The sequence below is a fragment of the Panulirus ornatus genome, chromosome 6 (assembly GCF_036320965.1).
Source record: "Panulirus ornatus isolate Po-2019 chromosome 6, ASM3632096v1, whole genome shotgun sequence".
Lineage (NCBI taxonomy): Eukaryota > Metazoa > Arthropoda > Malacostraca > Decapoda > Palinuridae > Panulirus > Panulirus ornatus.
The window spans coordinates 1,158,629-1,176,384 of record NC_092229.1 but is presented as its reverse complement, the minus strand read 5'-3'; the positions used below and the strand labels follow the sequence as shown (position 1 = coordinate 1,176,384).

Below are 17,756 nucleotides of genomic sequence, written 5' to 3'. Positions count from 1 at the left end.
ATGTATATGGCTGTGTATGTATATATATGTATATGGCTGTGTATGTATATATATGTATATGGCTGTGTATGTATATATATGTATATGGCTGTGTATGTATATATATGTATATGGCTGTGTATGTATATATATGTATATGGCTGTGTATGTATATATATGTATATGGCTGTGTATGTATATATATGTATATGGCTGTGTATGTATATATATGTATATGGCTGTGTATGTATATATATGTATATGGCTGTGTATGTATATATATGTATATGGCTGTGTATGTATATATATGTATATGGCTGTGTATGTATATATATGTATATGGCTGTGTATGTATATATATGTATATGGCTGTGTATGTATATATATGTATATGGCTGTGTATGTATATATATGTATATGGCTGTGTATGTATATATATGTATATGGCTGTGTATGTATATATATGTATATGGCTGTGTATGTATATATATGTATATGGCTGTGTATGTATATATATGTATATGGCTGTGTATGTATATATATGTATATGGCTGTGTATGTATATATATGTATATGGCTGTGTATGTATATATATGTATATGGCTGTGTATGTATATATATGTATATGGCTGTGTATGTATATATATGTATATGGCTGTGTATGTATATATATGTATATGGCTGTGTATGTATATATATGTATATGGCTGTGTATGTATATATATGTATATGGCTGTGTATGTATATATATGTATATGGCTGTGTATGTATATGTGTGTATGTTGATATGTATATGTAAGCGGATAAGTCTTTATCTGTTTCCTGGTGCTACCTCACTGACGCCAGAAGTGGCACTCTAGTATGATAGATGAATAAGTGATTTATGGACCTGGAAAAGCATATGATAAGGTTGATAGAGATGTCTTATGGAATGGTTTTTGAGAGAGGTGCAAGTCTGTAGGGGATTAGGGGGCCTGGGAAATGAGGCCATTGTTATTTGCTGATGACACAATGCTGTTGACAGAAGTTGGTGACAGTTTGGGACAGTGTATGAAAGGTGGAAGTTGAGAGTAAATGTAAATGTTATTAGGTTTTAGTAGGCAGAGGGACTAGATAGTTAAGGTGTGACTTTGAATAAAGAAATCTGGAAAAAGTTGAATGTTTACACACCTGAGAGTGGACATGGCAGTGAATGGAACCATGGCTGTGGAAGTGAGTCATAGGGTGGATAAGGGAGCAAAGATTCTAGGAGCATTGAGGAATGTGTGGAAAGAGAGGTCATTATTTCAGAGGGCAACAGGGAATGTTTTTAAAGTTATAGTAGTACCAATGATGCTGTATAGATGCAAGGCATGGGTTATAGATAAGGATGTATGGAGGATGAATATGTTGGAAATAAAATGTTTGAGGACAATATGTGGTGTTATGTAGTTTGATCAAATAAGTAATGAAAGGGTATGAGGGAGACATGGTGATAGGAAGAGTGTGGTTGAAAGAGCTGAAGAGGGTGTGCTGAAATGGTTTGGACATATGGAGAGAATGAGATTTTCTTAAGGCTGGCAGAACACTTTCCTGGAGAAAAAACTTCATAGTTCAGAACTTTTGATTTTTTTTTCACCTACTCTTGCCCTATGGTAATGTTAATTTTGAATATTAACTCTTTGTACAGGGAGAAAAAGGAGAAGAGCCAGACAGCAAAGTCTACAGAAGTGCGAGAAAAGAAGAAAAGTAAAAGTGAAAGCCTGAATGATAACATATCCTGCAGTGAAGAGGTACTTACTATCAATATCTTGAGTAATTGGATGTGGTGTAGTTACCTGTTTGTACCACATGGAAAAGGAGTTACTATCAATATCTTGAGTAATTGGATGTGGTGTAGTTACCTGTTTGTACCACATGGAAAAGGAGTTTTACACTCTTGCCATATTTGTTGAACATATTCTGCTGTCATACAACTTCTTAGATTTGTCTGTTGTCTGCTGTATCCTTGCCCCCAATCATTTTAATACTTTTATTTACCACTCATGGTATGGAAGTACTTCTTTACATCTTTTTTTAAAAAGTTTCTTTTAAAATTTCATGTTATATCCTATGCTTGCACTGCCCCTACATCTCTAGATGAACTGTTTACATAGTTGGTATGTATTAAATCTTAAAGGTAGTAATCAGGTCACTCCTCACACTTCTTTCTTCCATGGTGGGCAACTGTAAAGCCACTAGCTTTACCCTGTAACTCAGCTCTCATAATTCTGGTACTGTCTTATTGCCTTCCCCTGAACCTTTTCTATTAGCTCTGTGCTTTTTAGGTGCGTTGATCAAATATGAGAAGCATATTTAGTTTTGGCTGTATGTAGGATATGAACAGCTTGCTAAGTATTTCCTTATCCATTTTTTACTTGAAAGCTGTTATAATATTTGTCAGCACATAGATTATCTCCTTAAGTGTTTTCCTAACATGAGACTCTGGCAAAAGGTTAGGGATAATGTCAACTCCTAAGTCTTACCCACAAGCATTCTTGAAGCTTATTTCCTGCTAAATGATAATCATATTGTGGCCTTTTGCTTTGTCCCATCCACAATACTTTACATTTGCTTAGGTTGATTTTCATAGTTCCAGTTTCCATAGGGACAGGGGAGAAAGAATACTATCTACATATATCCTATGTATCGTAGAAAGCAACTAAGAGGTGCTGCAGAGGGTGGCTGAAAATCCTCCCCTGCTGCATTGCTCTCTGAAAGAAGGAACAGACAGAGGACAGAGGAGCAAAGCAAGGAATTTTTTCCATTAAGTGTTAGTCATCATCTCTGGAAATAGCAAACCCTTGAAAAAAAATGATTTAGACCAACTTTAGTGTCTATGAAGATTGACAAAGAGTATATATGTGTCAGAGGTGGAGGGAACGAGAAGTGGGAGACCAACTGGAGGGGGAAGGATGGAGTGAAAAAGATTTTGAGCGATCGGGGCCTGAACATGCAGGGAGGTGAAAGGCGCGCGGAATAGAGTGAAATGGAACAATGTGGTATACCGGGATTGATGTCCTGTCAATGGATTGAACCAGGGCATGTGAAGCATCGGGGGTAAACCATGAAAAGTTTGTGGGGTCTGGATGTGGAAAGGGACCTGTGGTTTTGGTACATTATACATGATAGCTAGAGACTGAATGTGAACGAATGTGGCCTTTGTTGTCTTTTCCTAGTGCTTCCTTGTGCGCGTGCGGGGGGAGGGGGTTGTCATTTCATGTGTGGCGGGGTGGCGACGGGAATGAATAAAGGCAGCAAGTATAAATTATGTATATGTCTGTGTTTGTATATATATGTATACGTTGGAATATATAGGTATGTATATGTGTGTGTGTGTGGACATGTATGTATATACATGTGTATGTGGGTGGGTTGGGCCATTCTTTCGTCTGTTTCCTTGCGCTACCTCACTAATGCGGGAGACAGCGACAGAGTATAATAGATAATATAAGATAAATAAAGGTGCAAGAGGCGAAAAAGAGGGCAAATGAGAGTTGGGGTGAGAGAGTATCATTGAATTTTAGGGAGAATAAAAAGATGTTTTGGAAGGAGGTAAATAAAGTGCGTAAGGCAAGGGAACAAATGGGAACATCAGTAAAGGGGGCTAATGGGGAGGTGATAACAAGTAGTGGCGATGTGAGAAGGAGATGGAGTGAGTATTTTGAAGGTTTGTTGAATGTGTTTGATGATAGAGTGGCAGATATAGGGTGTTTTGGTCGAGGTGGTGTGCAAAGTGAGAGGGTTAGGGAGAATGATTTGGTAAACAGAGAAGAGGTAGTGAAAGCTTTGCGGAAGATGAAAGCCAGCAAGGCAGCGGGTTTGGATGGTATTACATTGGAATTTATTAAAAAAGGGGGTGACTGTATTGTTGACTGGTTGGGAAGGTTATTTGATATATGTATAACTCATGATTAGGTGCATGAAGACTGGCATTAAGAATGCTTGCATAGTACCATTGTACAAAGGCAAAGGGGATAAGAGAGTGCTCAAATTACAGAGGTATAAGCGTCTGGGGTAAACCATGGAAAGTTGTGTGGGGCCTGGATGTGGAAAGGGAGCTGTGGTTTTGATGCATTATATATAATAGCTAGAGACTGAGTTTGAACAAATGTAGCCTTTGTTGTCTTTTTCTAGTGCTACTTCGCGCAAATGCGGAGGGAGGAGATTTTCATTTCATGTGTAATGGGGTGGCGACGGGAATGAATAAGGGCAGACAGTATGACTTATTTACATGTATATATATGTATATGTCTGTATATATATATATATATATATATTTTTTTTTTTTTATACTTTGTCGCTGTCTCCCGCGTTTGCGAGGTAGCGCAAGGAAACAGACGAAAGAAATGGCCCAACCCCCCCCATACACATGTACATACACACGTCCACACACACAAATATACATACCTACACAGCTTTCCATGCCTTGATTCAATCCACTGACAGCACGTCAACCCCTGTATACCACATCGCTCCAATTCACTCTATTCCTTGCCCTCCTTTCACCCTCCTGCATGTTCAGGCCCCGATCACACAAAATCTTTTTCACTCCATCTTTCCACCTCCAATTTGGTCTCCCTCTTCTCCTCGTTCCCTCCACCTCCGACACATATATCCTCTTGGTCAATCTTTCCTCACTCATTCTCTCCATGTGCCCAAACCATTTCAAAACACCCTCTTCTGCTCTCTCAACCACGCTCTTTTTATTTCCACACATCTCTCTTACCCTTACGTTACTTACTCGATCAAACCACCTCACACCACACATTGTCCTCAAACATCTCATTTCCAGCACATCCATCCTCCTGCGCACAACTCTATCCATAGCCCACGCCTCGCAACCATACAACATTGTTGGAACTACTATTCCTTCAAACATACCCATTTTTGCTTTCCGGGATAATGTTCTCGACTTCCACACATTTTTCAAGGCTCCCAAAATTTTCGCCCCCTCCCCCACCCTATGATCCACTTCCGCTTCCATGGTTCCATCCGCTGACAGATCCACTCCCAGATATCTAAAACACTTCACTTCCTCCAGTTTTTCACCATTCAAACTCACCTCCCAATTGACTTGACCCTCAACCCTACTGTACCTAATAACCTTGCTCTTATTCACATTTACTCTTAACTTTCTTCTTCCACACACTTTACCAAACTCCGTCACCAGCTTCTGCAGTTTCTCACATGAATCCGCCACCAGCGCTGTATCATCAGCGAACAACAACTGACTCACTTCCCAAGCTCTCTCATCCCCAACAGACTTCATACTTGCCCCTCTTTCCAAGACTCTTGCATTTACCTCCCTAACAACCCCATCCATAAACAAATTAAACAACCATGGAGACATCACACACCCCTGCCGCAAACCTACATTCACTGAGAACCAATCACTTTCCTCTCTTCCTACACGTACACATGCCTTACATCCTCGATAAAAACTTTTCACTGCTTCTAACAACTTGCCTCCCACACCATATATTCTTAATACCTTCCACAGAGCATCTCTATCAACTCTATCATATGCCTTCTCCAGATCCATAAATGCTACATACAAATCCATTTGCTTTTCTAAGTATTTCTCACATACATTCTTCAAAGCAAACACCTGATCCACACATCCTCTACCACTTCTGAAACCACACTGCTCTTCCCCAATCTGATGCTCTGTACATGCCTTCACCCTCTCAATCAATACCCTCCCATATAATTTACCAGGAATACTCAACAAACTTATACCTCTGTAATTTGAGCACTCACTCTTATCCCCTTTGCCTTTGTACAATGGCACTATGCACGCATTCCGCCAATCCTCAGGCACCTCACCATGAGTCATACATACATTAAATAACCTTACCAACCAGTCAACAATACAGTCACCCCCTTTTTTAATAAATTCCACAGCAATACCATCCAAACCTGCTGCCTTGCCGGCTTTCATCTTCCGCAAAGCTTTTACTACCTCTTCTCTGTTTACCAAATCATTTTCCCTAACCCTCTCACTTTGCACACCACCTCGACCCAAACACCCTATATCTGCCACTCTGTCATCAGACACATTCAACAAACCTTCAAAATACTCATTCCATCTCCTTCTCACATCACCACTACTTGTTATCACCTCCCCATTTGCGCCCTTCACTGAAGTTCCCATTTGCTCCCTTGTCTTACGCACCCTATTTACCTCCTTCCAGAACATCTTTTTATTCTCCCTAAAATTTACTGATAGTCTCTCACCCCAACTCTCATTTGCCCTTTTTTTCACCTCTTGCACCTTTCTCTTGACCTCCTGTCTCTTTCTTTTATACTTCTCCCACTCAATTGCATTTTTTCCCTGCAAAAATCGTCCAAATGCCTCTCTCTTCTCTTTCACTAATACTCTTACTTCTTCATCCCACCACTCACTACCCTTTCTAAACAGCCCACCTCCCACTCTTCTCATGCCACAAGCATCTTTTGCGCAATCCATCACTGATTCCCTAAATACATCCCATTCCTCCCCCACTCCCCTTACTTCCATTGTTCTCACCTTTTTCCATTCTGTACATAGTCTCTCCTGATACTTCTTCACACAGGTCTCCTTCCCAAGCTCACTTACTCTCACCACCTTCTTCACCCCAACATTCACTCTTCTTTTCTGAAAACCCATACTAATCTTCACCTTAGCCTCCACAAGATAATGATCAGACATCCCTCCAGTTGCACCTCTCAGCACATTGACATCCAAAAGTCTCTCTTTCGCACGCCTGTCAATTAACACGTAATCCAATAATGCTCTCTGGCCATCTCTCCTACTTACATAAGTATACTTATGTATATCTCGCTTTATATATATATATATATATATATATATATATCCCTGGGGATAGGGGAGAAAGAATACTTCCCACGTATTCCCTGCGTGTCGTAGAAGGCGACTAAAAGGGGAGGGAGCGGGTGGCTGGAAATCCTCCCCTCTCGTTTTTTTCAATTTTCCAAAAGAGGAACAGAAAAAGGGGCCAGGTGAGGATGTTCCCTCAAAGGCCCATTCCTCTCTTCTTAAGCTACCTCGCTGACGTGGGAAATGGCGAATAGTACGAAAGAAAAAAGAAAAAAAAGATATAAAATATACCCTCCCCTATATTATATGGAGGGTATTGATTGAGAGGGTGAAGGCATGTACAGAGCATCAGATTGGGGAAGAGCATTGTGGTTTCAGAAGTGTAGAGGATGTGTGGATCGGGTGTTTGCTTTGAAGAATGTAGTAGAAATACTTAGAAAAGCAAATGGATTTGTATGTAGCATTTATGGATCTGGAGAAGGCATATGATAGTTGATAGAGATGCTCTGTGGAAGGTATTAGAATATTTTGGTGTGGGAGGAAGTTGTTAGAAGCAGTGAAAGTTTTATCGAGGATGTAAGGCATGTGTACGTGTAGGAAAGAGGAAAGTGATTGGTTCTCAGTGAATGTAGTTTGCGGCAGGGGTGTGTGATGTCTCCATGGTTGTTTAATTTGTTTATGGATGGGGTTGTTAGGGAGGTAAATGCAAGAGTCTTGGAAAGAGGGGCAAGTATGAAGTCTGTTGGGGATGAGAGAGCTTGGGAAGTGAGTCAGTTGTTGTTCGCTGATGATACAGCGCTGGTGGCTGATTCATGTGAGAAACTGCAGAAGCTGGTGACTGAGTTTGGTAAAGTGTGTGGAAGAAGAAAGTTAAGAGTAAATGTGAATAAGAGCAAGGTTATTAGGTACAGTAGGGTTGAGGGTCAAGTCAATTGGGAGGTGAGTTTGAATGGAGAAAAACTGGAGGAAGTGAAGTGTTTTAGATATCTGGGAGTGGATCTGGCAGCGGATGGAACCATGGAAGCGGAAGTGGATCATAGGGTGGGGGAGGGGGCGAAAATTCTGGGGGCCTTGAAGAATGTGTGGAAGTCGAGAACATTATCTCGGAAAGCAAAAATGGGTATGTTTGAGGGAATAGTGGTTCCAACAATGTTGTATGGTTGCGAGGCGTGGGCTATGGATAGAGTTGTGCGCAGGAGGATGGATGTGCTGGAAATGAGATGTTTGAGGACAATGTGTGGTGTGAGGTGGTTTGATCGAGTGAGTAACGTAAGGGTAAGAGAGATGTGTGGAAATAAAAAGAGCGTGGTTGAGAGAGCAGAAGAGGGTGTTTTGAAGTGGTTTGGGCACATGGAGAGAATGAGTGAGGAAAGATTGACCAAGAGGAATATATGTGTCGGAGGTGGAGGGAACGAGGAGAAGAGGGAGACCAAATTGGAGGTGGAAAGATGGAGTGAAAAAGATTTTGTGTGATCGGGGCCTGAACATGCAGGAGGGTGAAAGGAGGGCAAGGAATAGAGTGAATTGGAGCGATGTGGTATACCGGGGTTGACGTGCTGTCAGTGGATTGAATCAAGGCATGTGAAGCGTCTGGGGTAAACCATGGAAAGCTGTGTAGGTATGTATATTTGCGTGTGTGGACGTATGTATATACATGTGTATGGGGGGGTTGGGCCATTTCTTCGTCTGTTTTCCTTGCGCACCCCGCAAACGCGGGAGACAGCGACAAAGTATAAAAAAAAAAAAATAATATATATTATATTTTATATATATAATTATATTTTTATATTTTTATATATATATATATTTTTTTTTTTTTTTTTTTTTTTTTTTTATACTTTGTCGCTGTCTCCGCGTTTGCGAGGTAGCGCAAGGGGAAAAAGACGAAAGAAATGGGCCCCCCCCCCATACACATGTACATACACACGTCCACACACCAAATAAATACCTACACAGCTTTCCATGGTTACCCGAGCTTCACATACCCTTTATTCACTCCACGACACACGTTTACCCTTTACCAATCGCTCCAATTACTCTATTCCTTGCCCTCCTTTACACCTCCTGCATGTTCAGGCCCGATCACACAAAATCTTTTTCATCCATCTTTCCACCCCCAATTGGTCTCCCTCTTCTCCTCGTTCCTCCACCTCCGACACATATATCCTCTTGGTCAATCTTTCCTCACTCATTCTCTCCATGTGCCCAAACCATTTTAAAACACCCTCTTCTGCTCTCTCAACCACGCTCTTTTTATTTCCACACATCTCTCTTACCCTTACGTTACTTACTCGATCAAACCACCTCACACCACACATTGTCCTCAAACATCTCATTTCCAGCACATCCATCCTCCTGCGCACAACTCTATCCATAGCCCACGCCTCGCAACCATACAACATTGTTGGAACTACTATTCCTTCAAACATACCCATTTTTGCTTTCCGGGATAATGTTCTCGACTTCCACACATTTTTCAAGGCTCCCAAAATTTTCGCCCCCTCCCCCACCCTATGATCCACTTCCGCTTCCATGGTTCCATCCGCTGACAGATCCACTCCCAGATATCTAAAACACTTCACTTCCTCCAGTTTTTCACCATTCAAACTCACCTCCCAATTGACTTGACCCTCAACCCTACTGTACCTAATAACCTTGCTCTTATTCACATTTACTCTTAACTTTCTTCTTCCACACACTTTACCAAACTCCGTCACCAGCTTCTGCAGTTTCTCACATGAATCCGCCACCAGCGCTGTATCATCAGCGAACAACAACTGACTCACTTCCCAAGCTCTCTCATCCCCAACAGACTTCATACTTGCCCCTCTTTCCAAGACTCTTGCATTTACCTCCCTAACAACCCCATCCATAAACAAATTAAACAACCATGGAGACATCACACACCCCTGCCGCAAACCTACATTCACTGAGAACCAATCACTTTCCTCTCTTCCTACACGTACACATGCCTTACATCCTCGATAAAAACTTTTCACTGCTTCTAACAACTTGCCTCCCACACCATATATTCTTAATACCTTCCACAGAGCATCTCTATCAACTCTATCATATGCCTTCTCCAGATCCATAAATGCTACATACAAATCCATTTGCTTTTCTAAGTATTTCTCACATACATTCTTCAAAGCAAACACCTGATCCACACATCCTCTACCACTTCTGAAACCACACTGCTCTTCCCCAATCTGATGCTCTGTACATGCCTTCACCCTCTCAATCAATACCCTCCCATATAATTTACCAGGAATACTCAACAAACTTATACCTCTGTAATTTGAGCACTCACTCTTATCCCCTTTGCCTTTGTACAATGGCACTATGCACGCATTCCGCCAATCCTCAGGCACCTCACCATGAGTCATACATACATTAAATAACCTTACCAACCAGTCAACAATACAGTCACCCCCTTTTTTAATAAATTCCACAGCAATACCATCCAAACCTGCTGCCTTGCCGGCTTTCATCTTCCGCAAAGCTTTTACTACCTCTTCTCTGTTTACCAAATCATTTTCCCTAACCCTCTCACTTTGCACACCACCTCGACCCAAACACCCTATATCTGCCACTCTGTCATCAGACACATTCAACAAACCTTCAAAATACTCATTCCATCTCCTTCTCACATCACCACTACTTGTTATCACCTCCCCATTTGCGCCCTTCACTGAAGTTCCCATTTGCTCCCTTGTCTTACGCACCCTATTTACCTCCTTCCAGAACATCTTTTTATTCTCCCTAAAATTTACTGATAGTCTCTCACCCCAACTCTCATTTGCCCTTTTTTTCACCTCTTGCACCTTTCTCTTGACCTCCTGTCTCTTTCTTTTATACTTCTCCCACTCAATTGCATTTTTTCCCTGCAAAAATCGTCCAAATGCCTCTCTCTTCTCTTTCACTAATACTCTTACTTCTTCATCCCACCACTCACTACCCTTTCTAAACAGCCCACCTCCCACTCTTCTCATGCCACAAGCATCTTTTGCGCAATCCATCACTGATTCCCTAAATACATCCCATTCCTCCCCCACTCCCCTTACTTCCATTGTTCTCACCTTTTTCCATTCTGTACATAGTCTCTCCTGATACTTCTTCACACAGGTCTCCTTCCCAAGCTCACTTACTCTCACCACCTTCTTCACCCCAACATTCACTCTTCTTTTCTGAAAACCCATACTAATCTTCACCTTAGCCTCCACAAGATAATGATCAGACATCCCTCCAGTTGCACCTCTCAGCACATTGACATCCAAAAGTCTCTCTTTCGCACGCCTGTCAATTAACACGTAATCCAATAATGCTCTCTGGCCATCTCTCCTACTTACATAAGTATACTTATGTATATCTCGCTTTATATATATATATATATATATATATATATCCCTGGGGATAGGGGAGAAAGAATACTTCCCACGTATTCCCTGCGTGTCGTAGAAGGCGACTAAAAGGGGAGGGAGCGGGTGGCTGGAAATCCTCCCCTCTCGTTTTTTTCAATTTTCCAAAAGAAGGAACAGAGAAGGGGGCCAGGTGAGGATGTTCCCTCAAAGGCCCATTCCTCTCTTCTTAACGCTACCTCGCTGACGTGGGAAATGGCGAATAGTACGAAAGAAAAAAGAAAGAAAAGATATATATATACCCTCCCATATATTATATGGGAGGGTATTGATTGAGAGGGTGAAGGCATGTACAGAGCATCAGATTGGGGAAGAGCAGTGTGGTTTCAGAAGTGGTAGAGGATGTGTGGATCAGGTGTTTGCTTTGAAGAATGTATGTGAGAAATACTTAGAAAAGCAAATGGATTTGTATGTAGCATTTATGGATCTGGAGAAGGCATATGATAGAGTTGATAGAGATGCTCTGTGGAAGGTATTGAGAATATATGGTGTGGGAGGAAAGTTGTTAGAAGCAGTGAAAAGTTTTTATCGAGGATGTAAGGCATGTGTACGTGTAGGAAGAGAGGAAAGTGATTGGTTCTCAGTGAATGTAGGTTTGCGGCAGGGGTGTGTGATGTCTCCATGGTTGTTTAATTTGTTTATGGATGGGGTTGTTAGGGAGGTAAATGCAAGAGTCTTGGAAAGAGGGGCAAGTATGAAGTCTGTTGGGGATGAGAGAGCTTGGGAAGTGAGTCAGTTGTTGTTCGCTGATGATACAGCGCTGGTGGCTGATTCATGTGAGAAACTGCAGAAGCTGGTGACTGAGTTTGGTAAAGTGTGTGGAAGAAGAAAGTTAAGAGTAAATGTGAATAAGAGCAAGGTTATTAGGTACAGTAGGGTTGAGGGTCAAGTCAATTGGGAGGTGAGTTTGAATGGAGAAAAACTGGAGGAAGTGAAGTGTTTTAGATATCTGGGAGTGGATCTGGCAGCGGATGGAACCATGGAAGCGGAAGTGGATCATAGGGTGGGGGAGGGGGCGAAAATTCTGGGGGCCTTGAAGAATGTGTGGAAGTCGAGAACATTATCTCGGAAAGCAAAAAATGGGTATGTTTGAGGGAATAGTGGTTCCAACAATGTTGTATGGTTGCGAGGCGTGGGCTATGGATAGAGTTGTGCGCAGGAGGATGGATGTGCTGGAAATGAGATGTTTGAGGACAGTGTGTGGTGTGAGGTGGTTTGATCGAGTGAGTAACGTAAGGGTAAGAGAGATGTGTGGAAATAAAAAGAGCGTAGTTGAGAGAGCAGAAGAGGGTGTTTTGAAGTGGTTTGGACACATGGAGAGGATGAGTGAGGAAAGATTGACCAAGAGAATATATGTGTCGGAGGTGGAGGGAGCAAGGAGAAGAGGGAGACCAAATTGGAGGTGGAAAGATGGAGTGAAAAAGATTTTGTGTGATCGGGGCCTGAACATGCAGGAGGGTGAAAGGAGGGCAAGGAATAGAGTGAATTGGAGCGATGTGGTATACCGGGGTTGACGTGCTGTCAGTGGATTGAATCAAGGCATGTGAAGCGTCTGGGGTAAACCATGGAAAGCTGTGTAGGTATGTATATTTGCGTGTGTGGACGTATGTATATACATGTGTATGGGGGGGGTTGGGCCATTTCTTTCGTCTGTTTCCTTGCGCTACCTCGCAAACGCGGGAGACAGCGACAAAGTATAAAAAAAAAAAAATATATATATATATATATATATATATATATATATATATATATATATATATATATATATATTTTTTTTTTTTTTTTTTTTTTTTTTTTATACTTTGTCGCTGTCTCCCGCGTTTGCGAGGTAGCGCAAGGAAACAGACGAAAGAAATGGCCCCCCCCCATACACATGTACATACACACGTCCACACACGCAAATATACATACCTACACAGCTTTCCATGGTTTACCCCAGACGCTTCACATACCTTGATTCACTCCACTGACAGCACGTCAACCCCTGTATACCACATCGCTCCAATTCACTCTATTCCTTGCCCTCCTTACACCCTCCTGCATGTTCAGGCCCCGATCACACAAAATCTTTTTCACTCCATCTTTCCACCTCCAATTTGGTCTCCCTCTTCTCCTCGTTCCCTCCACCTCCGACACATATATCCTCTTGGTCAATCTTTCCTCACTCATTCTCTCCATGTGCCCAAACCATTTCAAAACACCCTCTTCTGCTCTCTCAACCACGCTCTTTTTATTTCCACACATCTCTCTTACCCTTACGTTACTTACTCGATCAAACCACCTCACACCACACATTGTCCTCAAACATCTCATTTCCAGCACATCCATCCTCCTGCGCACAACTCTATCCATAGCCCACGCCTCGCAACCATACAACATTGTTGGAACCACTATTCCTTCAAACATACCCATTTTTGCTTTCCGAGATCATGTTCTCGACTTCCACACATTTTTCAAGGCTCCCAAAATTTTCGCCCCCTCCCCCACCCTATGATCCACTTCCGCTTCCATGGTTCCATCCGCTGACAGATCCACTCCCAGATATCTAAAACACTTCACTTCCTCCAGTTTTTCTCCATTCAAACTCACCTCCCAATTGACTTGACCCTCAACCCTACTGTACCTAATAACCTTGCTCTTATTCACATTTACTCTTAACTTTCTTCTTCCACACACTTTACCAAACTCAGTCACCAGCTTCTGCAGTTTCTCACATGAATCAGCCACCAGCGCTGTATCATCAGCGAACAACAACTGACTCACTTCCCAAGCTCTCTCATCCCCAACAGACTTCATACTTGCCCCTCTTTCCAGGACTCTTGCATTTACCTCCCTAACAACCCCATCCATAAACAAATTAAACAACCATGGGGACATCACACACCCCTGCCGCAAACCTACATTCACTGAGAACCAATCACTTTCCTCTCTTCCTACACGTACACATGCCTTACATCCTCGATAAAAACTTTTCACTGCTTCTAACAACTTGCCTCCCACACCATATATTCTTAATACCTTCCACAGAGCATCTCTATCAACTCTATCATATGCCTTCTCCAGATCCATAAATGCTACATACAAATCCATTTGCTTTTCTAAGTATTTCTCACATACATTCTTCAAAGCAAACACCTGATCCACACATCCTCTACCACTTCTGAAACCACACTGCTCTTCCCCAATCTGATGCTCTGTACATGCCTTCACCCTCTCAATCAATACCCTCCCATATAATTTACCAGGAATACTCAACAAACTTATACCTCTGTAATTTGAGCACTCACTCTTATCCCCTTTGCCTTTGTACAATGGCACTATGCACGCATTCCGCCAATCCTCAGGCACCTCACCATGAGTCATACATACATTAAATAACCTTACCAACCAGTCAACAATACAGTCACCCCCTTTTTTAATAAATTCCACAGCAATACCATCCAAACCTGCTGCCTTGCCGGCTTTCATTTTCCGCAAAGCTTTTACTACCTCTTCTCTGTTTACCAAATCATTTTCCCTAACCCTCTCACTTTGCACACCACCTCGACCAAAACACCCTATATCTGCCACTCTGTCATCAGACACATTCAACAAACCTTCAAAATACTCATTCCATCTCCTTCTCACATCACCACTACTTGTTATCACCTCCCCATTTACGCCCTTCACTGAAGTTCCCATTTGCTCCCTTGTCTTACGCACCCTATTTACCTCCTTCCAGAACATCTTTTTATTCTCCCTAAAATTTACTGATAGTCTCTCACCCCAACTCTCATTTGCCCTTTTTTTCACCTCTTGCACCTTTCTCTTGACCTCCTGTCTCTTTCTTTTATACTTCTCCCACTCAATTGCATTTTTTCCCTGCAAAAATCGTCCAAATGCCTCTCTCTTCTCTTTCACTAATACTCTTACTTCTTCATCCCACCACTCACTACCCTTTCTAAACAGCCCACCTCCCACTCTTCTCATGCCACAAGCATCTTTTGCGCAATCCATCACTGATTCCCTAAATACATCCCATTCCTCCCCCACTCCCCTTACTTCCATTGTTCTCACCTTTTTCCATTCTGTACACAGTCTCTCCTGGTACTTCCCCACACAGGTCTCCTTCCCAAGCTCACTTACTCTCACCACCTTCTTCTATATATATATATCCTTTCTTCCTTCATACCATTCGCCATTTCCCGCATCAGCGAGGTAGCGCCGAGAACAGAGGACTGGGCCCTTGAGGGAATATCCTCACCTGGGCCCCCTCTCTGTTCCCCTTCTCTTTTGGAAAATTAAAAAAAAAAAAAAGTGAGAGGGGAGGATTTCCAGCCCCCCGCTCCCTCCCCTTTTAGTCGCCTTCTACGACACGCAGGGAATACGTGGGAAGTATTCTTTCTCCCCTATCCCCAGGGATATATATATATATATATATATATATATATATATATATATATATATATATATATATATATATATATATATATATATATATATATATATATAAGAGCAAGGTAATTAGGTACAGTAGGGTTGAGGGTCAAGTCAATTGGGAAGTAAGTTTGAATGGAGAAAAACTGGAGGAAGTAAAGAGTTTTAGATATCTGGGAGTGGATCTGGCAGCGGATGGAACCATGGAAGCGGAAGTGGATCATAGGGTGGGGGAGGGGGCGAAAATCCTGGGAGCGTTGAAGAATGTGTGGAAGTCGAGAACATTATCTTAGAAAGCAAAAATGGGTATGTTTGAAGGAATAGTGGTTCCAACAATGTTGTATGGTTGCGAGGCGTGGGCCATGGATAGAGTTGTGCGCAGGAGGATGGATGTGCTGGAAATGAGATGTTTGAGGACAATGTGTGGTGTGAGGTGGTTTGATCGAGTAAGTAACGTAAGGCTAGGAGAGATGTGTGGAAATAAAAAGAGCGTGGTTGAGAGAGCAGAAGAGGGTGTTTTGAAATGGTTTGGGCACATGGAGAGAATGAGTGAGGAAAGATTGACCAAGAGGATATATGTGTCGGAGGGGAGGGAACAAGGAGAAGTGGGAGACCAAATTGGACGTGGAAAGATGGAGTGAAAAAGATTTTGTGTGATCGGGGCCTGAACATGCAGGAGGGTGAAAGGAGGGCAAGGAATAGAGTGAATTGGATCGATGTGGTATACTGGGGTTGACGTGCTGTCAGTGGATTGAATCAGGGCATGTGAAGCGTCTGGGGTAAACCATGGAAAGCTGTGTAGGTATGTATATTTGCGTGTGTGGACGTATGTATATACATGTGTATGGGGGTGGGTTGGGCCATCTCTTTCGTCTGTTTCCTTGCACTACCTCGCAAACGCGGGAGACAGCGACAAAGTATAATAAATTAATAAATATAATATATATATATATATATATATATATATATATATATATATATATATATATATATATATATATATATATATATATATATATATATAAAATAAAAGGGAGCTGTGGTTTCGGTGCATTATTACATGACAGCTAGAGACTGAGTGTGAACGAATGTGGCCTTTGTTGTCTTTTCCTAACACTACCTCGCACACATGAGGGGGGAGGGGGATGTTATTCCATGTGTGGCGAGGTGGCGATGGGAATAGATAAAGGCAGACAGTATGAATTATGTACATGTGTATATATGTATATGTCTGTGTGTGTATATATATATATATATATATATATATATATATATATATATATATATATATATATATATATATATGTGTGTACACTGAGATGTATAGGTATGTATATTTGCGTGTGTGGACATGTATGTATATACATGTGTATGTGGGTGGGTTGGGCTATTTCTTTCGTCTGTTTCCTTGCACTACCTCACAAACGCGGGAGACAGCGACAAAGCAAATGAAAAATATATATATATATGTATATGTTGAGATGTATAGATATGTATATGTGCTGTGTGTAGACATGTATGTATATACATGTGTATGTGGGCTGGTTCAGCCATTCTTTCGTCTGTTTCCTTGCATTACCTCGCTAACGCGGGAGACAGCGACAGAGTATTATAATAATATATATACAGAGGTATAAGTTTGTTGAGTATTCCCGGGAAACTATATGGGAGGGTATTGATTGAGAGGGTGAAGGCATGTACAGAGCATCAGATTGGGGAAGAGCAGTGTGGTTTCAAAAGTGGTAGAGGATGTGTGGATCAGGTGTTTGTTTTGAAGAATGTATGTGAGAAATACTTAGAAAAGCAAATGGATTTGTATGTAGCAATTATGGATCTGGAGAAGGCATATGATAGAGTTGATAGAGATTCTCTGTGGAAGGTATTAAGAATATATGGTGTGGGAGGCAAGTTGTTAGAAGCAGTGAAAAGTTTTTATCAAGGATGTAAGGCATGTGTACATGTAGGAAGAGAGGAAAGTGATTGGTTCTGAGTGAATGTAGGTTTGTGGCAGGGGTGTGTGATGTCTCCATGGTTGTTTGATTTGTTTCTGGATGGGGTTTTTAGGGAGGTGAATGCAAGAGTTTTGGAAAGAGGGGCAAGTA

General features: G+C 41.8%; 1 protein-coding gene across 1 annotated transcript in view; it reads left to right on the top strand.

Annotated features, from left to right (window-relative positions):
- LOC139749260 (uncharacterized) overlaps positions 1 to 17,756 on the top strand; it is a 481,728-nt gene that overhangs the window by 200,127 nt on the left and 263,845 nt on the right. The window contains exon 20 of the mRNA XM_071662996.1: positions 1,649 to 1,751. Within this exon, the coding sequence (XP_071519097.1) occupies positions 1,649 to 1,751 (103 nt within the window). The remainder of the gene's footprint in view (positions 1 to 1,648; positions 1,752 to 17,756) is intronic.